Below are 27,074 nucleotides of genomic sequence, written 5' to 3' on the forward strand. Positions count from 1 at the left end.
CAACGGAGCCTTCGGAGAGCGAGGGCATCGCGGCCTTATGCCCCGGAGATCCCGATCGGGATGTTGACGGCATTGCCGCACGGAGGGGATTGGTCCCCGTTGCTGGATTGGGAGGAGGCGGGACTGCAGGTGGTGGGCGACTTGTACATAGATGGGGCTTTGGCGCCATTCGAGGTGCTCCGGGACCAGTTCGGGCTGCCTGCTGGGGGCTTTCTCCTACACGTGGCAGTAGTTGCTGCCATACAAAAGCATTGGAAAATGGGGCTCCTGGAACCCACGACGACTATGGCGTGCCAATATGTGGTGATGGCGGCTGGCACGTTCAAGGCTGTGACGTGCCTCCATAATAGGATGCTGAACGAGGGGTTGGAACCACTCCAAGGGCTCAAGGCTAAATGGGAGGTGAGCATCGGCCGGCCCATACCGGATACGGCATGGGGTCACATCCTGCGACGCACGTGGAAGGGCACTAGAAACGCGCGTTTTCAGCAGGTGCATTTCTATGTGCTCCATAGGGCCTATTTAACTCCTGAGAAACTACAGCGGTACTTTCAGGTGCCGGATGCCTGTTGCCCGCGGCGTTCGTCCCAGGGAGCGGACATGGACCACTTGTTTTGGGGGTGCCCACAACTGGGGACCTATTGGGCGGAGGTAGGGGACCTTCTGAATGAAGTGACTGACAGGGAGGTGGAATTCGACATGGCGGCGTGCCTATTGCTCTGGTTCCCGCATACTAAGCACACCAGGGTGACAAGCAAATTCATAGACCTGGGCCTGATATTGGCACAGAGGGAAATATCGTGGCATTGGAAGTCCAGGGGGGGACCCTCACTGCGTAGATGGAAGAATGAGCTGCTGCGGTGGTCTGACTGCGAGAGTGTGCTCCGGATGAAGCAAGCTGTAAAGTTGGGGAATGAGAAGGCACTGGATGCGGCGCGTGCATGGGAGTTAGTGGTACAGGCTATGCGTGATTCTTTGGTAGAGGATGAGGATGGCGAGACCTGAGCCGCTGGACACCGCGGGGCGAACACAGAAGTATAGCATCACGCACTGTAGTGGACCCATCCAATTCGACAGGACGAGGCACACACCTTAGCAGTTGCCAGGGGGGGGGCTTAGGGGGGGTTGGTTGTTGGGTGTTTGGGGAGGGCCGGAAGCCATTAGATGGTCACCTGTTAGGGCCCTGGATCTACTGGGACGATGGTTACTATGTGGAGGGTAGAATGGCTGGGTAGCGTGGCCAGGTGTGACGACCCATGGCGCCTAGGGCAGGTCCCGACAAGGGCGACATCACTAACTATTACTGGGATGGCTGACGGGAATGTTGTTGTGGGTGGGGGGGTAAAAGCAGATACGCAAAACGATCTTTCAACCAGGGTCCTTATGGGACGTGCACTGTGATGTGTTCCTCTTGAGCGATATAATATGCCGCCCGGCCTCCGGGATGCGGGCTGAATGGCTGTGTACGACTGGCAATTCTTATTGGACGGGGGGAGCTCACAAGTGTACTGGCTGCTTAATTGTATCCTGTGGTTTATAACTCTGCAATAAAAATATATTTAAAAAAAAAAAAAAAAAGGGAGATCGCGCTATCAGGCATGTGCCCATCCAATATCCTATCCTCCAGGGGGGAGCTCTCAGGAATGACGCCGTCCGGCGGTGTGGCCGAGATCAGCGCATGTCGCAGCTGGGCGTAGCAGAAAAACTCCGCAGTGCCCAGCTGGTATTCGGTTTGCAGCTGGGGGAAGGTCTTAATAGTGCCTCTGGAAAGCATGTCCTCAACTCTGCTAATGCCGATGAGGTCCCACTTGTCATAACCCTTGGTGTGCCACAGTCTACCCAGAATGTCCAAATCAAACAGAGGGGTGAATCTGGACAGTTTACCCTGCCAGTCCTGCGCCTTGGTAACCGCCCGCCAAACGTGAACCGCCGTCCGCGTAGGACCCGACATCCGCCGATCAAAAGACCTCGAATACAGGGCCCGATAATAGTTGCCATCGCCCAGAAGCCACCTATCCATGGCGTAGCCGGGGCTATCTGCAGGACCATAGAACCCATGGTTGAGGGCGGCAAGTTGCGAGGACCAATAGTAGCGGCGTACATCCGGAAGAGCAATGCCGCCGTCATACCATGGAAGTGTGAGCTTGTGAATAGCAACACGAGGTCGCCCGTCCCATAGAAGGGTCCGCAGGAGACCTTCAAGCTCACGGAAATAGCACGCCGGAACCGGATCCTGGGCATTCTGTAAGGCATACAAGAACCTGGGCAGGGACACCATCTTAAACAACGCCGCACGGCCAAGAAGGGAGAGCGGGAGCTTACGCCAGCTGTCCACATCACGCCGTAGACGCTGGAGAGGAGGGAGCAAATTATGGTCGTACCGCATCTTGGGATTACCAGAGATGTAAATGCCCAGGTATTTGAAGCCGTGGCCGGCAATCTGGATATTGCAGCCCCTGGGAAGTCGTGGAGTATCCCCCTGAAGGACATATAAGGACGACTTGGCCCAATTTATAATCAGGCCAGAGTAGCGTCCGAAAAGTCTGAGTACGTCACAGGCCACAATGAGGGACTTACAAGGGGAAGTTAAATAAAGCAGGATGTCATCCGCGTACAAGGAAACCCTGTCTTCAAAACCAGGGGCCCAGGTAATACCGTGTAAGTCCGGGTGCGTACGCAGCAGGGCCGCGAGCGGTTCAAGGGCCAGAGCGAACAGTAGGGGTGACAGGGGGCAGCCCTGCCTGGTACCCCGATGTAGGGGGAATGACGCCGACAGGCGGCCATTGACCGTGACGTTAGCCAGCGGCTCGGCGTATAACAGCTTCACCCAGCTCACAAAGACCGGCCCAAACCCGAGTTTGGACAACACTGCCCAGAGATACGGCCACTCGAGGGAGTCAAAGGCCATCGTGGCGTCAAGGGACGCAAGGATAGCTGGCTCCGCGAGAGTGTGGGCCCTAGCCATAACGCCGTGAAGGCGACGCAGGTTGAGGGCGGTATTACGGTGGGGGATGAAGCCCGACTGGTCGGGATGTACGAGGTCGCCAATGACCCCTATCAGTCGATTGGCGAGCAGTTTGGCGAGGACCTTGGGTTCCACATTCAGGAGAGAGATAGGATGGTACGATCGGCAAACGTCCCGTGGTTTACCCTCCTTGTGGATGACCACGATGGTGGCCAATCTTTGATCCAGGGGGAGATGGCCCTTCTCAAAGGACTCCAAGAACATTTTCCGCAGATGCGGGGACACCGCATCCGGCCGAATTTTATACAGTTCGACCGGAATGCCGTTAGGTCCCGAGGCCTTACCAGTGCGCAGTGACCGGATCGCCAAAGCAATCTCGTCAGCGGTAATCTCCCTATCCAAATCCGCGCTTTCTTCCTCAGAAAGGCGGGGAAGTTCTATGCCAGAAAGGAAAGCCGACGAGTCCGCCTCAGAAAAGTCCGACTTAGAGTCATAGACCTCCCGAAAGTAGCCAGCAAAGGAGTCGACAATGGCGCTCGGGTCCCTGAGGACTACACCGTCGTCCCCCAGCAGTTCAGGCACCACTCGGCTGGCCATCTCCTTCCTGTCCAACCAAGCCAGTAACTTCCCGGCCTTGTCTCCCACATCGTAAATACGGCCCTGCTGTTCTTTAGCCAGAGTGAGTGCGGCATTCGTGGCCAGGTCATGGTACTCCGCTTGCTTCAATGAGAGGGAATGCAAGACCGAGGGGTCTGGCTCGGGTCCCAGTTGGGACTCAAGGCGCAAGACCTCTTCCTCAATACTCAGCAAGTCGGCATCCCTAGTCCGTCGGGCCTCTGCAATGAGCGCCTGGGCCTCGCCCCTGAGCACCGTTTTAAAGGCCTCCCACAGGGTAACGGCCGACCCGACCGAGCCCACATTTTTGGCAAAGTAAAGATCAATGGCCTTGGCCAGTAGGGAGCGAGTCTTGTTGTTGCAAAAGTACCACGGGTTAATCGCCGCCGGTCGCTCCGACAAGGCCACGCCAAAATCGAAGGAGACCCACAGGGGGGAGTGGTCAGAGACGCCTCGCGCTAAAAAGCGGGCTTCAGAGACGGCCGACGCGTGCGATGCCAGTGTAAGAACATAGTCAATGCGGGAGAGACTCCCATGCACGCCCGAAAGAAAGGAAAAGTGGCGGTCCGTCGGATGGAGAAGACGCCAGCCATCAACAAGGCCCATGGATTCGAGAAAGGAGGGCAGCCACATCTGCAAGCTGCGGAGGTCACGGGGCGGTTGGCGATCGAGGGAACCAGAGCAAACCGAATTGAGGTCGCCCCCCACTAATAACAGGCCAACCGGCATAGACAAAATGGCACCACCAAGGTCCTGAAAAGTACTGGATTGCAACCCCGGGGGGACATATACAGAGAGCAACGAAAGGGAACGCCCTTCCCATCTACCCGCCACGGCGGCGTAACGCCCCCTATCATCAATCAAGGTGACATCTATCTCTAGGGGAAGGGACGCGCGCATAAGGATACCCGCCCCCCGGGAGCCGGAAGAGAACCCCGAATGAGCCACCATTTTGTAGCCTTTACGATTCAAAGCTTTACATGAATTTCCCACCAAGTGTGTTTCTTGAAGGAGGACGATATCAGGCATGTGACGTTTAATCAATTGTATTACCACCCCTCTCTTGACTCGGTCACCCAACCCGTTAACATTCCAACTGAGAATTCTTAGCTTCTTACCCCCCATCACCCCGCAGCCCGCCCCACCCAGTCCCAGAAGACACCGACAACATATACAGTTCAGGAGCATAAGCGACCCATTGCCAGATAGAAAGATAGAAAAAACCAACAAACAAGGTAACTCGTCCCAACATACCCCCCACCCTGCACCCCTGCATCAGACTAGAAAGCCCTCCCAACCAGCAGTGTGCCTGTCGCCCCATTAACTATCTACGAAAAGACCCCAGAGGAGTAAGGAGTCACCATGAACACGTCCCGCCACCCACCATGTAAGCAACAGGAGAGTCAAGTTGAGTTGCAGATACCAACTTCGGCAGTCCTGTAAGGCGTGGATGTCCCAAGCCCAACGCTCAGTCGCTCCGCTCCGCACCACCAGAGGCACCTCCATCTTGATCATACTGTTCGTCTCGCCGAGGAGAAACTGTGTCCAACCATTCACTGACGTTGTCGGGGAAGTCAAAGAAAAGGGCACGGCCCTTATGTTCGACACGAAGTTTAGCGGGGAACATCATAGAGTATTTGTAACCCATTTCCCTGAGTCGCCTCTTCACTCCCGCATAGCTCTGACGTTGGCGCTGTACCGTCCTAGTGAAATCAGGGTAGAAGTGCACCTCCGCATTCTGGTAATGGAGTGGCCCTTGCGATCTAGAAGCTTGCAGGACCACGTCCCGGTCTCTAAAGTTGAGGAGGCGTGCCACAATCGGTCGCGGCGCCACTCCCGACTTCGGCGGGCACCCAGGCACTCGGTGGGCACGTTCCACCGAGAAAAAGTTGCTCAGTCCAGTGGGTGCTAGGTGGGTTTTGATCAATTCCTCCACAAACAGGTCGGTTGCAGCCTCCTCGGATCCCTCCGGTACGCCGACTATGCGGACGTTTTGCCGCCTGGCTCGCCCTTCAAAGTCCTCCAGCCGCCTCGAGAATAGGTCCGCAGTCATCCGCAGGTTGCGGACCTCGGTCTGCAGCTCGGTTACATCAGAGGTGAGGCTGGAGGTCTTAATATCCAGTGCCTTCACACGCTCGTTGGTCTTACCCAAGTCGGCCCTTATAAGAGTAATATCAACGGCCATCGAGTCGACCTTGTGATCCAGAGTGTCAAGCCGTTGTTGCATATCGGCCCGGTGACTCGTGATGGCAGCCATGATGTCGCAGAGGGTGGGGTCTGACCCATCCGGCGAGCTCGTCGGAGGGGGGCCCTTAGACACGGCCCCCGATGCAGGCGGCGACTTTAGGTTCACATAGCGCTCAATGCGATTTAGTTGTGTTTGCGACTTGCCTCGACCGCCTTTGGTCGTTGTCCTGTCCGAGTCGCCTCTTCCCGCCATGATGGGTCTGAAGAACAAAGGCAAGGCGCCACTCAAGCCCGGGTCCTCAGTCGACGGGCAGGCAGGGCCGAGGAGGCAGAACCCAGGGCGTAGAAGGCTCAAGCTGGAGACACTACCGCTCCGCTAGTAGGGACAGCAGGCAGCCGCTACGCATTCCAATCATGCGAAGTGGCGGAGTCCGGAGGGACAATGGCGCCGTCCCGACGTGGAGGTCAGCACGACGTATCTCTGCACTGGAACCACCGATTTAGAAGCTGAAGGCAGTCCCCGCCTCAGTAGACCACCAGCAATGAGGTTCCACCAACGTGGATCAGGATATCGAACAGGATATTTGCGGCGGGTCGGACGGTCCACGGAGCTCCGAGCTTACGCGGCCATCTTGGTTGCCCGCGAAGCTCCTCCGCAATATTCATTTTTATTCACCATCTTTAACTTTGATCTTTTTTACCTTTAACCATTAAACTTTAAGCTTTAAAATAATGCAGCGCTGTACAAAATAAAAGATGAATGAAATGGTTCCCTATTATAGCCACTTCTGGGCACACTGTGTAACAGGATGGATTAAACTAAGAAGGGGTTTTCCAATTTCCATGTTATTACCCTTGGTTTGCATAGAGACTAGTGGCCATATGTGCGAACGAATTATCCTATAGACACAGAATGGGTCAAACCCTTTGATACATCTGGCTCTAGATATATTCCTGACCCAAAAAATAAGACATTAGCCACGCCTCTGGTGCAACCTTGCTAAGCGTCTAAGTTCGGCGACTGAAATCATACTGTTGCTATTTTATAAAACTTTGTGTATATTTTATGTGGATCTCTTTCAGTTCCAAATCATAATAAAATCTTTGACTTTGCACACTTACCATAGGTCAGATCTCCTCTAAAATGTTGAAGGTGATATCTAAACGACAACCTACACAGTAAGCAGTAACAGCTCATTTGTAAATATTGTTTCAGTGCCCTCCATCTTGTTTCTGTGTGTTAGAGATGGAATAGACAATTTACATCTCTTCTAGGCATTTTACATATATCTGCCTATACATCTACAAACAAAGGAACACTTTTACACACAAATCAAATTAAAGAAGCAATACTAGTTATTATTAAACAAAATTATTTATTTGAGCAGCAACTTTTATCAGAGGAATCAAATCTATTTGTGTATACAGATTAACCAATTGCCAACACACACACATGCATGCGCCCACCCACATAGGTATAGATATTTTGAATAATTCTCGAACATGATCACACTTTTGTTAAAGGGAAAGATTCACAATGCTCAATTAACCCCTTCGCTGCGGCGGCTACTCCGCCGCAGCGCTAAGGGAGAGGCGGGGCCGCGCGGCGGTCCCGTACTCGTGACGGAACTGCTCCATCATCGCCCGTGGGTGAGCTGTGCTTGTGACGGAACGGTTCCGTCACGGCCCTGCCCGCTCTTCAGAACGTCACGCAGGCACGGAATTCGGGCCGGGCAGGCGCGGCGAGCTGGCCGTGACGGGACCGTTCCTTCACCAGCACAGCCCAACCGATGCTCGTGAGGGAACGGTTCCGTCACGAGCATCAGGAGACTGCCGTCCTTTTATCTGTGGGGAGGCTTCATCCCAGAAGACAGTTCACTGTCTTTCATTAATCTGTTGGCTACTGACAGAATTAGATAACCTATGAAAAACTCACAAGAAAGATGTGGTGAACTGAATATGTTCTTCATTGAGAAAATAAAATTAATCAAAGATGTCATAAAAAGAAGTTCTGAGTTCCCATGTGACTCGGTTTTCTGGAAGATGAGCAGAATCAAATAAAGTTGGCTACTTTTAGGTCATTTGATTAAGAGACCCTACAATGTCTGCTAATGAAGGCAAAATCAGGTTCCCTATAAATCCTTGCCCACATTAGGATATGAAGTAGAGGGTGCCTGCCATAATAGAACCACTACTTGTCCTCATAAATAGGTCACTGAACTCTGAGGATCTCCCGGACAACTTCAAAAAAGCCTCAGTGATGCCCCTACTAAAGAAACCTGGTGATAACCCAGAATTATTAAAGAATTATAGCCCCATCTCATTGCCGCCTTATTGTGCCAAACTCCTTGAGGTTCATGTAGCACTTGAAATTAGTAGTCATGTGCAAAACTCTAATTTCTTGGATCTTCATCAGGTCAATTTTCAACTTAAACATTACACTGAAACAGTTATTCTTTCCGGCATTGATGACCTAAGATTGTCCACCGCCTTTGGCACAGTGATCGAAATATTTTACTCCATCGTGCTCAGACTGCGGGTATCCCAGAGAGAGCAAATACATGGCTAGCATCGTTCCTGTGGAGCAGAGTGCAGCAGTACACCTATCTTTGGTTAGAGTTGAGGAGATCAGAGTGGAATGTGGGGTTCCACAGGCTTCCGCTCTTTCATCGCATCGTTTTAATAGTCGACCCTTAATAAATGCGCGGATTAATCAGGGATGCCAGATTTAATATTATGCAGATAACCCTCAGATTTTATTGTGCCTTCATGAACATGCACCCTCACAGGGAAAAACTTAATTATAATGTAGTTCATCCATTTGGTCCAATCATTACTGGTCCATAGAAACGGGTACGCTCCCTATACCTAAGTGAGCGACTAAACGTCTAGGAGACCTAGTAGGCCAACAGCTATCGATGAGATCTCAAATTAATGTTGTGGTCTCAAAATGTATTTTTAGTCTTAGGACCCCTAAGAAAGTTTAACCTTTTATTCCTTCAGATGCCTTAAAGACAATCATTGCAGCAGTGATTACAGCAAGGCTGGATTATGCTAATATTATATCTTGGCCTCCCCAAAAATGACATCGCCAAATTATAATTGGTTCATAACGTGGCGGCAAGATTTGGTCTTTAAGGACCCCCCCACACTACACCACTCTTGAAAGAGTGTCAATGAACACCTATTAAACAGCACATACAATTTAAAAAGTTTTTTAGTTTTATAGCCTTTTACGGGCTGACTCTGAAAATTTGTAGACAAACAAATGTCGAGAAACACACCTTCGAGACAACTCCACTTATCCACATCAAATCTACCGAGCATGCCAAAAGTTTGTAAAGCGAAATCTGGGGGTCGAAGGTTCTCATGCTGGAACCTATTGATTGAATTTCCTTCCACCAGACGTAAGATCACATAGTGATTTAATCACTTGCAAGAGGGTCTTTAAGACCTGGCTATCCAATAAAGCTATTGACCACTAATCCTAGGTGTCGCTTTTCTTTCCATGACACCATTCAGGTTTACATCAGCGCCAAGAAACCTTTTGGTGACTGTGTACTTTATACAATTAACATTAACACTGACCATGTTCAAGTAACTCCCAGTGTTTTTTTTTTACATTACACTGTAGTAACTCTTCTGTACTCAACGTGAGAGGAACATTTCTGAAAAAAGATATGTAATAGAATGTTTTAATGGCTCTAAATGTGTTCTCTGTCTGATAAATCTTTTTTGTATCTGTCCTTCTCAAATTCCTCCCTTGGGCTCCCTCTCAAAATAGTAACTGAATATTACTAAAGGGAATATTCAGATACATATGACAGATCAATCTCCACTGAATAAAAACACCCTGTTTACTTCTACTCAAAGTTCTGGGTGAATCTCACTCTTTATAAATCAAGCGTTTTTACATCTGCTCCAGATAGGAATGTTACTTAAAATGTACATTTAATTAATTATTTAATTAGCGCTTTGTATTTAACACACTACTTGGCTCATAATTCAGCATTTCTACAAATGTATTTCTTGAAAATATATATTTTTTTAAGCATCATATTTACTTTGCTGCACAGGCTGTCCCCAATACATAAATAAAAAGTGTAAACAGTCAAAAACATACATTCTGTGTGATACCTATGTCCTTTGTGTTGGAGATGGTGAGTTAAAATTTATTTAGGTGTTTGTATTCTCTAAATCTGAGCATTACCGTAAATATACATTTTTAATTTAGTATAATGTGTCGAAAAGACCCAGCCATGGGACATTCTCGTAGTCAAGAATGAGATTTATATATATCTCTTGTTTTCTTGACCATGGGACAACATCCTAATTACGTACGAGATCTTATATATATATATATATATATATATATATATATATATATATATATCTTGTTTTCTCGCCCATGGGACATTTGACTAGTCATGCATAAGATCTACTATACATATCTCTTGTTTTCTTACCCATGAGACAATCTCCCAGTCACTCACGAAACTCCTGTAGATATCTATTGTTTTCTCGCCCATGGACATTCTCCTAGTCAAGCATGAGATCTACTATATATATATCTCTTGTTTTCTTGGAAATGGGGCATCCTGGAAGTGAAGCCTGAGCTTTTCTATACATATCTAATATTTTCTCGCCCATGGGACATTCTCTTAGTCAAGCATTAGATTTCCTATAGATATCTCTTGTTTTCTCACCCATGGAACATTCTCCTAGTCAAGCATGAGATCTACTATATGTATCTCTTGTTTTCTTCTGAATAGTCATGAGGATCTCCAGCAAAGGGCAGAGGGGGTGGGTAGTTGTAGATGCCCCCCATAAAAATTGACACAGTTGCCAAAATCATCACAGGAGTCACCAAGAAGAGACAGAGCCGGTCCACCGTCCGCGCCATCCGGTTCCAGTTGTCCTTCTCCTGTGAAGTGACAGGAGAAAGAGTAAGCAATGCATTGAGGGAAAGAAGCCAAATCCTTCTTAAATGGGCTGAAAACCAAAAGAGACAGATACGACAGGCAGGGCATTCTTTGATTTTGAGTTTTAGAGGATGGTAATAATTCACAGATAAAGAAATCGAAAACTTTTCCATGGGCAGAACTAAACCCTAGTGACTGACTGTTAGAATGGTAATTTACCAATGAGACACTGCACTTTGGGCTTATTGATACCTGAACCAATAAAATACATTTATTAAAAAAGCCAACTATTTTCTCAATGTATTAGTACAAGTAATACGTTGTGGGGGTAGTTTAATGACAGCCACCTTGAACAAACATCCAAGTTGTGTTTCAATGGTTTCCAGACCAGCCTGCCATTTATCATCCACCAAACTGCTAGAAATACCAAATTATTCCTTAAATAGTGTGCATTAATTAGAAAATAATCTATCAAAACAGCAGCACCTTTTAATTTATATTTTTCTAACTGTGGTAATAAAAGCCTGAGGTAGTAGAAAATACATAATATAGACATAAGATATGCAGGGCAACTAAAGGTTGGGGTGTTGTGACACACAGTAGCGGCCAGTGGTGGGAGTGCTTCTGAGCGCTGACATGGGATGGGGGAGGGGCTGGGTGGGGGTAGTGAATACGGATTATGGCCGGATTAGAGGTAAGTAAACATGGCGATGCAGCGCGCACAACAAAATTCATTTCATTTATTTATATGTTTACTTACATCTAATCGGCCGTAATCCGTAGTTTACTACCCCCCACCCTGCCCTTTCCCCACCCCACATCAGCGCCTAGCAGCACTCCCACCACAGGCCGCTTCTGGTGACAGAGCCTTTCAATGTAAAGTGGGTGCAACTAATACATGGGGAGAGCTATAGGGCACAACTTCAGCGACCATCAAAATGAAGAATTAAGGAGAACATCCAATTGCCTTGCGGGAAAACACCCCATATTCCTAGTCACTGAATCTAAGTCAAATGAATGAACTTGCAATTGCAAAATTACTTGGAAATAAAATACCATTGTAGTTGTAAAGTAATGGCAAAACATTAATGGTGTAGTGAGTAGTTACTAAATGATACTCAAATGACAGGGTAACATGGTTAATTGATTGACAGTATATAATGTAATACAATTTCAGTGTATCCCTTGCATGCCTTGCTGTCAGTTTACCTCCTAGTTACAGGGGGCCCCACTTGACAAACCCCCAAAGTCTCAAAGACAAACTGTGACCTTTTCAAAGAAAAGGAGAACTGGTAAGTGTGCCTCACTCCTCCACTGAGGTATGCTCTGGTAGTTAAGAGTGCCAGTAGTCAGGCAAGCCTGTCAGAGAATTTCTCATTGGCTTGGAGTAAATGCTGAAATCAGCACACGCACAATATTTGGTATTTTACACTATATGATAAATTATTCTGCTCTAGAAATCTTATGCACTTGCATGATTAAGAATTTCAGATGGATCTCAAATGGATCTCAGCAAATATACTTGTTAGGAACAAGGTTAGATACATTACAATAATTTTTCATCACAGATTCATAACCTATTAGTCTAAAACCTACCTAAATAATTCCCAGTGGACCAGCATGGTATGCTATGCTATGGTACAGTATGATGTAGTATGATATGCTGTGGTATGATATGGAATGCTATGGTGTAGTATGCTATGGTATAGTATGGCATCTTATGGTATGGGATGGTATAGTATTGCACAGTATGGTATGCTATGGTGTGGTATGATACAGTATGTTATGGTCCAGTATGCTATGGTATGGTATGCCATGGTATGGTATGATATGGTATGATACAGTATTTTATGGTACAGTATGCTATGGTATAGTATGCTATGGTATGGTATGATACAGTATTTCATGGTACAGTATGCTATGGTATGTATGCTATGGGGTAGTATGCTATTTTATGCAATGTACAGTATGTTATGGTACAGTATGGTATGATATGGTATGGTATGGTATGCTATGCTATGCTATGCTAAGCTATGGTATGGTATGAAATGGTATGGGATGGTATGGTACAGTATGATATGGAATGGAATGGGAGGGTATGGCATGGTATAGTATGTTATTGTATAGTATGCTATGCTATGGTGCGGTATGGTATGATAAGGTATGGTACAGTATATTATGGTATGCTATGGGATGGTATGTTATGGTATGGGATGGTATGGTACAGTATATTATGGTAATGAATGGTATGGTATAGGATGTTATGGTATGGTGTGGTACAGTATACTACAGTGTGGTATGGTACGGTATGATATGTTATGGTATGATACAGTATGTTATAGTACAGTATGGTATGACATGGTATGCTATGCTATTGTATGATACAGTATGTTATAGTACAGTATGGTATGATATGGTATGGTATGCTATGCTATGGTATTGTATGCAATAGTATGGTATGGTATGGTATGGTATGGTATGCTATGGTATGGAATCATATGGTGTGGTATGGGAAGGTATGGCTTGGGAGGGTATGTTATGTTATGGTATGGAATCATATGGTGTGGTATGGGAAGGTATGGCTTGGGATGGTATGTTTTATTATGGTATGGGGGGCATAGCTTACGCGCCGAGGCGAGATGGCGGTTCTTCCGTGAGCTCCGTGGAGCTACGGATCTTCGACTCCATATGAACCTCGTGTGACACCTTTAGGAGCCTGCTTTGTGGTCGCACTGATGGCGGAAGCTGCTCTGCACCAGGAGGAAGCATCGTTTGCAGGTTTTTAGCTGTCTTTGCAGAACTTCTGACAAGCGGCTCATTCTCTACGTTCCTGGACGCGGGCGGCCGCCATTTTGTGCCGCCGAACCCGCGTCTTTTTCTGCCCTGCTGCCTCATCCTCCTCAACCACTGTGGTGCCGTTTTCTCAATTTGCAAAAGTTTCATGTTGCCAGCCTATTTAGAACCTGTATTGAGGTATGGCTTGACTCATGTTTTTTCACTCAAGTTTTACACGCTATGCTTGCTACCAGCTGTTCCCATTCATGTGGAGCTACGGTGTTTTTTCTCATGTTTCCGGTTGCGGGCGGCCGCAATGTTATGCCGCTGAGTCCGTGTTATCGATGATTTCACCGCAATTACTTCTCCTTCTCCTGAGGTGATGCTTCCTGATCCTCCACTACTGTCCCATTACAGTACTATGTTTTACTTCTTTCAAGTTATGGCATAAACCACGCCATTTGCAGTATTTTCAATACCATGTTTATGGTCAGCTGCCCATTTTTGCTGTTAGCAGTATATATCCCTCATCTCTGGATACGGACGGCCGCATTGTTGTTATGCCGCTGAGCCCGTGTCTTTATTCAATTTACTGCTACTCCTTCACTGGCACCTTCTGTTGATGGGCACTCTCCTCAATCATCGCCATTATCGCGTTGCCTCCCAATTTCAAGCTCCCCTCAAGGTATGGCCTAATTCGCGATATTTTTTGTCCTTTTTACTGCCTTGTTTCATGTCACTTTGCCTTCTTTTTGCATTTCTTTGACACAAACGGTCGCCATTTTTTGAGAGCAGGACGCAGGACTGTTTCTACTCGTTCCATTTTGTTGCCTATGTTGCCTTGCTCTTCACCATTGATGGACTCACTCTTTTGACCGCATGACTCTCCTTTTTCTTCTTTTTTAATCTTGTGGGGGCACTCCTACGTTTTCTACTTTTGTTCACCTTAGGAGAGGTGCTATCTACCTAGTTCTTCACCATCTATTGCATTTTTGGGGCCTCCTCTCACTCACGCAATGACACATGATACTAGTAACGCGAAGTCTTCTCATACTGGAACAAAGCCTAAACCTCTAAAAAGTGATCTGCCTTCCCCCATACATACCTCTACGAACCCTGTTCTGGACTCCATTTTAGAGGAAGTAAGGGGTCTCCGGCCTTTTATGAGTGCCACCAATGAAAAACGTAAGCGAATTGAAGAAAGATGGGTCATTATGGAAGGCAAGGTTTTGAACTTAGAGCAACGTGTCAGTGATATTCAGGATGTTACCTCTAAAGTACCTCTTTTGGAACAAGAAATTCACAAACTGAATCTTCATACTGAGGACCTTGAAAATCGAAATCGCAGAAACAACCTACGCATTTATGGTATTCCAGAAAATGTTGAGGGGTCCGATATGGTGTCATTCACACAGAAATTTCTGCACGAACTTTTGGACCTCCAGCCTTCGTCCCATTCTCTTAACATCCAGGGGGCTCACCGCTTAGGTCGTCTTAATTCCATTGCTTCTAAGCCTTGTGGCAATATTATTCTATTTCTTGAATTCACAGAGTTAATGAATATCCTTAAGGCTGCTAGGCTTAAACGACGTCTCCAGTGGTCCGGCCATAATATCTTTATCTCCCAAGATATCTCCAATGCAACGAAAGCCCGACGCAAGGAATTTCTGAATCTCCGTCCTCAGATGAGACAGTTGAATATCCAATATGGTATCCTACATCCATGTTTTTGTAAAATTACTCATAATGGTCGTACTCGATCATTTGATGCTCCTCAGAAGCTTCGCGATTACTTGCAGAATGTCTCCTCAGCTTCCATGGATACTAACTCTTGATATTTTTCTTCTTTTTGGCTGAATCTGTTTTGCTCTCTGTGATTATTTGGCTCCTTTTCAACTTTCCTGTACCTTGACTATTTTCTTGAGGTTCTGTCTTTTCCTCCCTCTTTTTTTATTATCTTTGCTCTTCTGGTGCTCGTTGGATTCCGTGCCCTCTTTGGCGTCTCTTCGCTCCTGATGTCTTGGTTTTTCCTTCTCTCTCAGACCAGGCTTTTCTGCCTTGATCTGTTTATCTTTCTCTTCTTTTTTTCTGCCTCTTTCCTTTTCTCTCTTTCTCTTGCTCTTTCTTTTTCTGCCCTCCCCTCCTCTTATTTGTACTTTTCTATTACTCTTCTCCTGTTCCCTATCTTCTTTGATTTCGGGCATTTATGCTTTTGTTTGCTTTGACTTTGGGCTTACTTTACTCTACTAATATGATTGTATTGAAGTTCTTATTTATGTGTAACGCATTTGTTTGTTGTTTATTTTATTGTAGTTGTCTCCTTGAAATATGTCTACTCCACGTGTTTCCCATCATCCTTACCTCCCACCATGTGTAACTTTGTTACGTGGAACGTCCGAGGTCTTGGACACCCTGTCAAATGCCAAAAGGTATTGTCTCATCTTTCAAAGCTTAATTCACAGATTGTTTTTCTTCAAGAAACCCATTGTACAGATGTTGAATCGCTTAAATTGAAGAGACAGTCGGTGGGTCAAGTTGTGTTCTCTCCTGCTATTAACAAAAAAGGGGGAGATGCTATTTTATTTCATAAGGCATTATCAGTTCAAATCCTCTCACAAAATGATGATGAGGGTCGTTGGGCAATGGCTAAGGTTGTGATTCAGAATAAGACATTGGTCCTACTTAATATTTATGGCCCTGTTAGACCTGATCCTAAGTCTTGGAACGATATTAAAATTCTTATCTCCTCAATTGATTGTCCAAACATTGTAATTGCTGGTGATTTTAACCAATGGCTTGACCCTTTCTCTGATAGACTTTCCTCCAGTAAATTTCAACCCGACAAGTCCCATAAATGTTTCCAAACTGCCAATGCCTCTCGCCCTTTGTATGATGTATGGAAAACGTGTAATCCTGACTCTCTTGAGTACACCTTTTTCTCAAATGTTCACCACACCCGTTCAAGAATTGACTACATCTTGGTCAGTAAATCTTTACTCCCTTCCATTCTAAAATCTGAAATTGGTTCCATTTTTATTTCTGATCATGCTCCTGTTATGCTGTACTCGACCTCTCCCTTACATCTTCTAAATTTACTCGCTGGAAGTTTAATACTTTCCTTTTGTATGATAATGTTTTTGTGAAAGAAGTTTCTGTATTTATTAATGAATTTTTTACTTTTAATAGCCTGTTGGACACTTCTGTCCCTAATACTTGAGATGCTTTTAAGGCTGCTTTGCGGGCCTTCACTATTTCATTTGTCTATAAAAAAAAGAAGCTGAATAGAACTAAATATGATGATCAACTCAAAAATATTAAAAGGCTTGAACACTTGTATTTCACTTCCAAATCTACTGCTACCCTTCAGGACCTAACCAATGTGAAAACTGAGCTTAACAAAATTGTTACCTTTGAAGCATGTAACACCTTGCTTAAAGTTAAATCCAAATTCCATGGTGGTCAAAACAAGGCCGGTAAAATGTTGGCAAATTATCTGAAAATCAAATCCGAATGTAAAACTATAGGCCCCATACTCAATGATTCCACTAATAAACTTGTCTCGTCCGATGAAGACATAGCAGAAGTATTCCATAACTATTATCAAAATCTTTATACCAATGACACACACCCCTCCGATCAGAATTTGATATCTTTTTTTGATGGTCTCCCTTCACCGCCATTGCTTCCTGATGAATTTTGTCTTTTAGAAAAGGATATATCTCTTCAGGAAAATCTCCAGGCCATTAATTCACAAAAAAAATCAAAGGCACCGGGCCCTGCTGGATTGCCTGTTGAGTTTTACTCTACTTTTCATACTATTGTTGCACCAAAATTACTCCAACTTTTTAATTCCTTTATTACTGATGCTAAGGCCTCTGGGTCATTTATGGATGCACTCATTATTATAATTCCTAAACCGGACAAAGACCACTCCCAATGTAAAAATGTCCGCCCTATATCATTAATTAATTATGATTGTAAGATTTTTGCTAAAATCCTGGCCTCCCGTCTTGAATCTGTAATACCACTTTTGATTAAAACGGACCAAGTTGGATTTGTAAAAGGCAGATTAGCTGCAGATAATGCTCGTATGTTTTCTAATATCATATCTCACAGCAAAAATGTTAGCGCCCCTCTAGCAGCATTGTCTTTGGATGCTGAGAAAGCCTTTGATCGCATCAATTGGCAATTTATGTTCCATACCCTTCACTGGTTTGGTTTTGGTCCCTCTTGTATTTCCTTGGTTAAACTGTTATACTCCTCTCCCTGCGCCAGTATTTTTGTTAATAATCAATTTTCTAGTTTTTTTTCTCTCTCTAGAGGTACAAGAAAAGGTTGCCCTCTATCCCCTTTGTTGTTTATCCTATGTCTTAAACCTTTTTTGGAACGCATTCAATCTAACCCTAAGGTTGCTGGTTTTACACTAGCTACTAATGAGATAAAATTATCAGCTTATGCTGATGACATATTGTTCTATATGTCCAATCCCATTACGTCACTTCCTCCTTTTTTGGATGAGGTCCTTTTATACGCTTCTATTTCGGGTTATAAACTCAATTTATCCAAAACAGAAGTTTTACCTCTGAATGCTATCTGTTATCAATAAATGCTTAATTCTACTGAGTTTGCGTGATGCCCCTCCAAAATTAAATACCTTGGCATCTGGTTTTCGCCTTCTCTGGTTGATACACTCAAATTTACTTTTGATTCCCTTATTAAGAAAATTCAATCTCTTCTCCTCATTTGGTCTCCCCTATATTTATCCTGGTGGGGTAGACTTGATACTATCAAAATGATGATCACTCCTCATAACCTTTACACTGTTTCTATGCCCCTTATTAAAATTCACAATTAATATTTTACCCGTATAAATTCTATATGTACTAAATTCTTGTGGAATGACAAACATCCTCGTTTTGCCTTAAGCAAACTAATTTGTCCTAAGAATGAAGGTGGTGTCCGTTTTCCTAATTTTAAATTGTATCACTCCGCCTTCTTAATTAAACAATCCTTTTCTTTAGCATATCATTTTACGGTTACTCTCATTCCTAGTTGGGTTATTTTTGAACCCTCACTCTTAAAAGATTTTTCATTTCAACACACAGTCTGTATGTCAAATTGCTCGTTTTTATCCAAACACCCTGTTCTAAAATATTTTCAAACTCTCCTCCACAATACATTCTCTAAGGACTTTCCCCCCTTCAATGTTTCTTATCCTCCATAAATTCCTTAAGTACAAGGGCAAATCCTTCTATTACAAATACTGGAAAGAAAAGGATATTTTGTTTGTACATCAATTTTTTCCCAATAACTCTATTATCCCTTTTCATTAGTTGCAAACCATATATAAATTGCCTGTGTCTTGTCTTAATGAATATACCATTATTACTACTGCCATACAATCCCATATGTCTAAAACTTGATACCTTATCGCCCTGTACCCCATCTACTCCCCTATATCCTTTCTTTTCAACTTCTCAACCCAAAGCTGCCTTTGTATACAATATATTATTGTCTACTGTTCCTGATCGTTCTAAATCACCTATTGAGCTTGCCTGGGAAACTGATTTGTCTGTTTCTTTATCTGTTGTAACATGGGATCTATTATGGTCCAAGTTGTTTAAGGTTTCTATAGCTGCACGCATTACTCAATCTTTGTTTTTCATCTTTCATAGAGCAGTTATTACGTCTGTTAGTATTTATAAGTTCTCACCAACATCTTCTCCATTATGTTGGTCATGTTTGAAAGAAACAGGCACACTTAAACATATGTTATATGATTGTCCCTCTGTTTTAACATTTTGGAATGCTGTTTGGAATATTTGCATGCCAATGTTTCAATGTTCATCCCCTTTATCGCTATTGACTGTTTTTTTAGGTTCAGTATCAACTGATATAGATATTGTATCTTCTAATGTTAAATTACTTGATCTTTTTATTATTCTTGGTGTTTAAAGTGATTTTATTGTGCTGGAAAGATAACTCCAAATTATCTGTTATTACCTGGTGGAACTTTATTTTTGATGAACATAGGATTGCTGTCGCCTCCTCTACCTCTGTTTCTTCACAAATTAAATCTAATCTTCTTTGGCTCCCTTTTACTACCTATCTCTCCTCCAAATCTACCAGATGACCCTATGGTCTTTTTCGTTCCTGCAAATATTCCACTTATTCTGGTCTTCGATCTCTTTCTCTTTCCCTTCCCTTCCCTCTCCTCTCCCATTCTCTTCTCTTTTTTTCTCTTTCTTTTTCTATCCTTTCCTATTTTCACACTTTACTCTTATCTCTCCTTTTAGTAGATAGTTTACATTCATCACATGCCATTTGTTTTATCTCATTCTTTTTATCTACTTCTTACTGTATGGCTGTTGTATTGTATTTGTAAAATCCTAATAAAAATTTCTTAAACAAAAAAAAATGTTATGGTATGGAATCATTTGGTGTGGTATGGGAAGGTATGGTTTGGGATGGTATGTTATGGTATGGTATGGTATGCTATGGTATGGCATGGTATGCTCAGTCTAACTAAAAGGGTTCTCTGAGCCCCAACGAATAAGGATGTTTGAGCATGGAAGGTACTTCAGAGCACACACCTGGATCTTTAGTCGCTTATAGCTAATGAAGTGTACATGCGAAGATGAAAATAAGCAAATTCCCTTTTTCCCTATAGAAATTGTAACAAGGGCGAAGTTGTGGCTCCACCTCCTGTCTCTACCTGTGGTAAATGGGATTTTGTTCACTACCAGAATAGTGATGAACTTCTTTGCATAAAGGTGAACCTGCCAATATTCCGGCCCACCATCTAGGCTACGGACTACAGCGCCAAGATGCTCCTTGGAGCGATAGAATGCGCTCTACAAAAGCTGTTTTACATTTACATTTACATTTACATATTTACTAGAAAAGAGAGAAAGGAATTCGAGTGAATACAATCAATTACCATGGAGTGAATTGTTTACCCAGATGGGTGGTGCTGCAGTGACGTATATCAGAATGACCCCAAGCAAAGAAATGATGAACATGCGGCTAAAGTATTTTGAGTGATCATTAATTCAGTATTTTCTTTTGTTCTGGAAATACAATCACTCCGTCAACATCCCTTTTGAAATCAGAGGCAAATATATTGGTGTACGTGTTCTTTTGTCTCATACCGGGCTCAAAGTTTGACAGAACAACAATAGTGAGGGACAATGGACATGGACTTCTAAAGATTGTTAAAAAGCAATATCAATTGGTAGGTAGCCGAAACACTCTTCAAATAAATGTACCTGATCAGACATTCCTTTCACCCCAGACGACTGTGAAGGCTGGATTCACAACTTCCTGGCACTTTTGCATAGCAATTTTCATAGATTTCTGTGCCTATTCCTATTGCTTTTAGTGAATTGTGTAAAATGCATAAACATAGGCAAATCTTAAGCGTGAGCTTATGAAGCTCAATTTTTTACATATTTATTTGCATTTAGCCCCATTAAACTGCACTTGCTTCTAGAGGAGACCACAGACCTCATTGTAAGCGTTCCTGTCCCTCATGTGGTGGACTATGAAGTTGGCTCCTTCGATGGCCGGCGTCACTTCGGTCAGCAGCTGCTCCTGGACTTCATTTTGGGTAAGAGGTTTCATGCCTGGTCAGAAGAATGAAAAAATAATTGAAGAAAACAGAACTTTACTGATGATGTAATTAGGACGAATTCACTATTTATGATTTGACATGCCAAGCCGTGTTGGATTTTGCTAAATATTTAATTAATTTGATTATAGTTGCTGCAGGCTTACTATCTAGAGATATTAATAACCTTTACCATTGTTTGGGGAACTTTCTCAACAATGTTAAAAAAAAATAGCATGAAATTAGATCATAAATCAATCCGCATTATTAGTTTCATGTCACTTGTATTAATTTCATGGCAACATGTCACCACCATGTTTTTGTTTCTTTGGGCATCTAACCGCCCCTGACAGGCTATGATGTTTCATCATGAATTTAAGTCACTCTTGTTCACCTGCCGGGCCTAATAAAGCATTTGCCAAATGTCTTGCCCACCCCCTCCTGATGTATGTATTGATATTCATGCCACTTTGACTTCTCTAATTTCTTTATTCTGGAAGATTGTTTTATTACATTTATTTGGCAGCAGTATTTTGTAACATGTACCATACCACCAAGGTGCCAAAGCACTTTACAGAGTCACATAAGTTTTAGTTTTAGGATAGTAGGCATAAAGAAGGAAAGAAGGCTGAAGGCCACAGTCATGACGATAAAATATACTAACACAAATGCGACAAAATAGAAGAAGGATCCTCTCAAATTTATAAGTGACATGTATAAGGTGAGTTGTCCTCTTTATGACTTTAGTCATTAATGGGAGAAAATGAATGTGGTGAAAATTTTTCAAGTCTTCTGGATCAGCGTTGGAATTTAGAGGGTTCGGGGGAGGGAGTGGTGAGGGATACTTGTCCTAGCAATAGGGATGCTGTAACTCACGTTTTTCAGGGATGTGTTTATCAGGTTTATCACGTAGAGGGCCCGTGAGGCACATTACTGTCTTTAAGCAGATTCCCTAGAATTGGGTCAGTGGGAGGAGGGTTTAGTGCTCATTGTGATCTATGTACTTCCTTTGGGAGACATTATCGAAGAAAGACCAGATTTCTGCAGATTTCTTGGTTGGAGGTGGGGGTCTCTAGAAAAAGCTGCATGGGTTGAGAGGGTCTCAATCCCTTTAATTTTCTCTTCAAAGCATTATGAGACCTCTTCACTGCTTTCTTTGGAATTGTTGATCAGTGGAATGTGTTGAATTGGTGATTTGTCCAAGTATTGTGAATAGTTTCTTCAGTCAATTTATTGGCTTGCTCAGTTTAAGTCATGTAATATGTGGGTTTCATTTCAAATATATATTTTTGTAGTTTATGCTGTCTAGGTGCCATATTTGAGACTGCTATTTAAAGCTGTTTGTTACTAGAGTTGTTCTTTAGCTCTAAGAAACTTCCTCACTTTTTCAAAGTTGGCAGGTGTAACAGTGTGCTGGCTGATTTCTTCAGCCTTACTTTTTTGCTTTCTATGGGAAACACGGCTGCTTAGTATTTCAGATGTTCCCCCTTTTTGTTAGCGAGTCACCAGAGAGCAGATCTCTTAGTTCTAGGATGGATAATACAGGGCTGAGGATACTTTGGTGGCAAGAGAGGAGACGTTTATGTACTTAGTATCTGCTAAACTAGTTATTTTGAATGGCATTACAGAAACACCTTAGATAGTGCTCTAGGCTCTGACTGACTCGTTCGGTCTGTTCATTTGACTGCGGATGGTAACCTGAGGACAGAGCTTGATGGGAACTTAGGGTAGAGCAGATTGAGTGGCAGAACCTAGAAATGTATTTAGAGACACTGTCAGCATTTATGGTGTAAAAGAGCCAATGCAGGTGAAATATATCAGCCACATATTTTCTACCTATCATTCTGGCAGTCGGAAACCTCCAAAATAGTTAAAAGTGAGCCATCTTGAGAAAATGGTCTACAGTGACCATGGTCACTCAGGTCCCACCTGACAGGGGTAAGTGCATTTTTAAAGTAAGTGGGAATTTTGTGCAAAGGATGAGGAGAAGCAGGTAAAAGCTGAAGAAAACCAAAGAGCTCATAATGGACTTCTTGGGCTATGCACAGATAGGAACAGAGCGACTTAACATAGAGATGAACATCCTGGTGAACAGTAGGCCACTGGAAGAAATGCAAGATACATTCAACGGTTGAGGTAACTGCACAGTGATACTTCCAAGTCAAGACACAATTCCAGGACCTTGGTTTGAAAACACGTTTCAACAAGGTCTGCTGGAAAAAATATAGATTCTGTTGGTACTTGCCTCTCCAGAGCATCAAGATCTTCTAGAGAGATCACAGCATGAGCAGCACCTCTCATACGGTGTAAGAAGGACTTTCCCAGACAGTTAACTTTGTCATGGAGTAAAAGGACAGGTGTCCCAGTACCCTTAGCCACAATTGCCCATCTGGGCAAGGAATCAGCATGAATTATTTGAGTGACAGGGATGTGAGTTACAAAACAGTCATAGTAAGAAAAGAATTGTCCTATGTCTGCTATTGCTACAGAGGATGTTCCACAGAAAATTGAGGTTTTAATTGTCTGTCTGAACCTCTAAAGATTCAACTGCCCCCATTAAAAAATGCCTTCTCTCTATACAGGCATGCTTAAGGGCTAAGAACTTCTATTCCAAAATGGAATATCTTTGTTCACAAGGGTTCTAGACATGAGCTAGATAAAAGATGGGATGGTTCATATTATTCTCCGCCTGGAGATCAAGCAGAACATTCCAAAAACAAAATAAGATGCATTAGTTGCCACAATAAATATTTTGGATAGACCTGAGTGTCTGAGAATAGGGACTTGTGTGAAAGCCTTCTTGAGCTTGATAAAGGTGTCTTTAGCATATTAAGTTAAAACAAAACCTTTAGTAGGGTCTCCTTCAGAGAAGCAGAAATGTGACTGTTCATTTCAGCAAAGTTAATAATAAACTTTCTGTAAAAGTTAGCCAGTCCCATAAAACTCTGGGTCTCCTTGATTGACTTGGGGTTGACAATAAAAAATGGCAGAGATCTTAAGAAAGTTCATAGTTGGTCCACCTTGTGAGAGACAGTATCCCTGATACTCCACTTCTGTTCTCTCGAATTCACACTTCTTTGCCTTGCAGGTTTTCCCTGAAATGTAGAAGGACTGAATTAACAGAGACTCAATGCTCTGGAAAGGAAGCAGAGAAGATCTGATTAACCTTCAGGTATACTACAAGAAATTGGTTCAGAATATCAGCAAACCTGCTACTGATGAACCTCTGAAAAAACACTGATGTGTTTGTAAGGCCAAAGGGTGTCCAAAAAGTGATCTTCCACTCATCACCTTCCTTAATCCAGAGCAGATGGTAAGCTCTACTGAGATCTAACATTGTGAAATATTTTGCACCACAAATGGACTCAGGTATACCCTTGATGAGTGGAAGCAGGTAATGGTCCTTCATTATGATCATATTTCACCCATGTTAATCGATGCAAGGTTTTAGCTGTTTCGACTTTTCAGAGACGGAAAAAGTGGGGCTCCAGCATTTGATGTTGAAAGGACAATTAACACATTTTGAGATTCGCATCTAAATATTCCTTTAAACCTTATTTCTCATGCTGGGATAGAGAGTACAGTCTACCTGAGGGAATTATGACTCCGGGTACAGTTGAAAGATGTGATTATATCAAAAACAACTGTCTCCTTTTGATAGTTTAAAGACAATAAGAGCTGAACTATGATAGATGTTATGAGACTAGAAGTCAAAGGAGATCCAATGATTGTTTGTATATGATCTGGAGATTACATCTTCCTGATTGACATTTCAGTCACTTGGCCCAGTCTAAGTCAATATACATGCAGGAGGCACAGAAATCTAACAGGGCAGGAGCAGAGACAGACTGGCAGGACAGACTTGTAGGATCAACTCTAACAAGAACATGCTTGAATTTGATCCCCAGAAGGAACTAACATCTTTATGGAGAGTTCAATCGCCTTCCCTTTTTTCCTCTTACAAAGAATGGGACCTGGCAGTTCCCTGTGGCCTTGAGAGACAAACAGTATAATTCAACAGGAGGTGGTTAGGAATCGCACAATAGAGACACAAACTTTCCTCACAGCTTCATTCTCTTTCAACATTGGACAAGAGTCCTTCAGAAGATCTGAGCTGCATTGGATCACCAGGCAAGGAACTACAGGCTCAGTTTGCCTAACATCACAGGAAGAAGGCGTAGTTTCCTTTCTCCTTTCCTTAAGTTAGTGGTCAATCTGGAGGACCTGGTCCAGAAGTTCAGTAATTAAGGAAGCTCTGGGAACTCTTGCCAGCTCATCCTTTAAGACCTACTTTAACCCTTTCTGGAATGAAGTTACCAGTCTTCCACCCCGCAAGTGTCAGCAACAAGCTCACAAAACTGAGTGCAATAGTTGTGTACTTCGGAATTTCCCTGAGAGATCTCACACAGGGTGTCCTCGGTGGAAGCTACATGATCTGGTCTCTCAAAGGTCGTCTTCATCTTTGCACAAAAATAAATAATTATTCAGGCATGGATCTGCTGCAAAAACTAGAAGATTTGACTAGTCCAGAAATGCACCAATCAAGAAACCAACTTTGGATCTGTCAGAAGAAAATTGTCCAGGTTGAAAGTCAAAATAAACCTCGAGGCCATCCCATAACTCCTTCAACCCCATAGGATCTCCAGAATACTCTGATGTTCTAGGGCGATGGTAAGCAGAGCGCAAGACCTGGAATGAATTGCTTGGCAAAGGGCAGTATTATTGGTCCTCAATTGGTCTAATTCCAGCGTTTGTTGCTGGGGAACAGTGGTCAGGTTAATACTAGGCTCCATGCTGGAAACAGACAGAAGTTTTTATTTAATTTTTTTTTAAATTCCAAATATGTGCTACAAGATTAAAAGAAGCTAAATATGGCACCACTTAAAAGTAGCCGCATACTGGCCATAAAAATATATTCAAAATAAATGAACTAGAATTGTAATAAAACATAACTGGTGCTTCCTAGAAGACAGGTGAACCTAGAAGATGCAATAAAGTCATTTTTTGTGTATATGCACATCACTGTAAAATATGGTTCGTAATCACACAAATACAAAGGTCTATTGGCTTTGAATTAGTGTGACCCGAAGACACAGTTCAAACACAAAAGGATGACAAAAAAAACATGAACATGCATTGGCAAAGCCCAGGGGTATTGTCAAAGAGGCAATGCCACTCATGTTTTCTTGCACTTCAAACCTGCAATCACTAATTTCCTGATGCACGCTGTGGTGTATTAAGCCATTATCAAGAATTGGGGGCTAGTTAGGGCAAACCAGGCAACATCTACCCAATTCATAATGGTGTCCTCAGTGTCTGATTAATACAAAGTCATCACTAAAGAAAGGTGGTTCTTAGTATTTGAGCTTCAGCAATGGAGAAAGACATTTCATATTTCAATTAGTTCATAAACCAGGGAGATTCAAGTTACAAAACTAATACAAACTAAAGCTTAAAGAAAAGGGGTAACCCTGTGTCCCTCAGAACCTGGGTATTAGTGGTTAAACAAACAAATGGTTCTGTTGGGTAAGATAAATTGCTTTGGAAAATGCTAATATATGCAAATGAAACATAAATGAGAACTCTCTGATACACACATGCAAATGAGAAATCAATGCTCAAGCATAAATAAATAAATTGTGTGGCCAGGTATTGAATTCATAAGTATTTATGTTTAGAATTCAATTATGTTCATGCTGAATTACTTCATTCAGTAACAAACAATTAATACAAAGTGCGACCATCAAACATAGATACAGTTCAGTAACAATTGGTGAAAAAAGTGCTAAAGTGCTGAAATATATGTACAGTGAAAATAAATAGAGACAATGATATGCACAAGTAATTATTAGGCCAGCAATTAATTGATCTCCAAGGAATCCTAGTGTATTGTAGAGGGATCATGGAGTGTTCTGGACCTTATTGAGCATCGACGTTTCGACCCTGGTGCGCCCCAGTTGGTGGTCGCTGCAGGTCTTTATCAAGACAGGAAGCAGACGTT

At 43.3% G+C, this 27,074-nt stretch overlaps 1 protein-coding gene across 1 annotated transcript in view; it reads right to left on the reverse strand.

The window, feature by feature from the left end:
* Positions 1–10,148: 10,148 nt before the first annotated feature.
* LOC147684151 (acetylcholine receptor subunit delta-like) overlaps positions 10,149–27,074 on the reverse strand; it is an 88,070-nt gene continuing 71,144 nt past the window's right edge. Inside the window, exons 11-12 of the mRNA XM_086944547.1 lie at positions 20,971–21,089; positions 10,149–10,691 (exon numbers count right to left, since the gene is read on the reverse strand). Coding sequence (XP_086800673.1) covers positions 10,509–10,691; positions 20,971–21,089 — 302 coding nt within the window. The 3' untranslated portion in view covers positions 10,149–10,508. The remainder of the gene's footprint in view (positions 10,692–20,970; positions 21,090–27,074) is intronic.

This window comes from Lissotriton vulgaris, chromosome 11 (genome assembly GCF_964263255.1).
Source record: "Lissotriton vulgaris chromosome 11, aLisVul1.2, whole genome shotgun sequence".
In the NCBI taxonomy this organism is placed as follows: Eukaryota; Metazoa; Chordata; class Amphibia; order Caudata; family Salamandridae; genus Lissotriton; species Lissotriton vulgaris.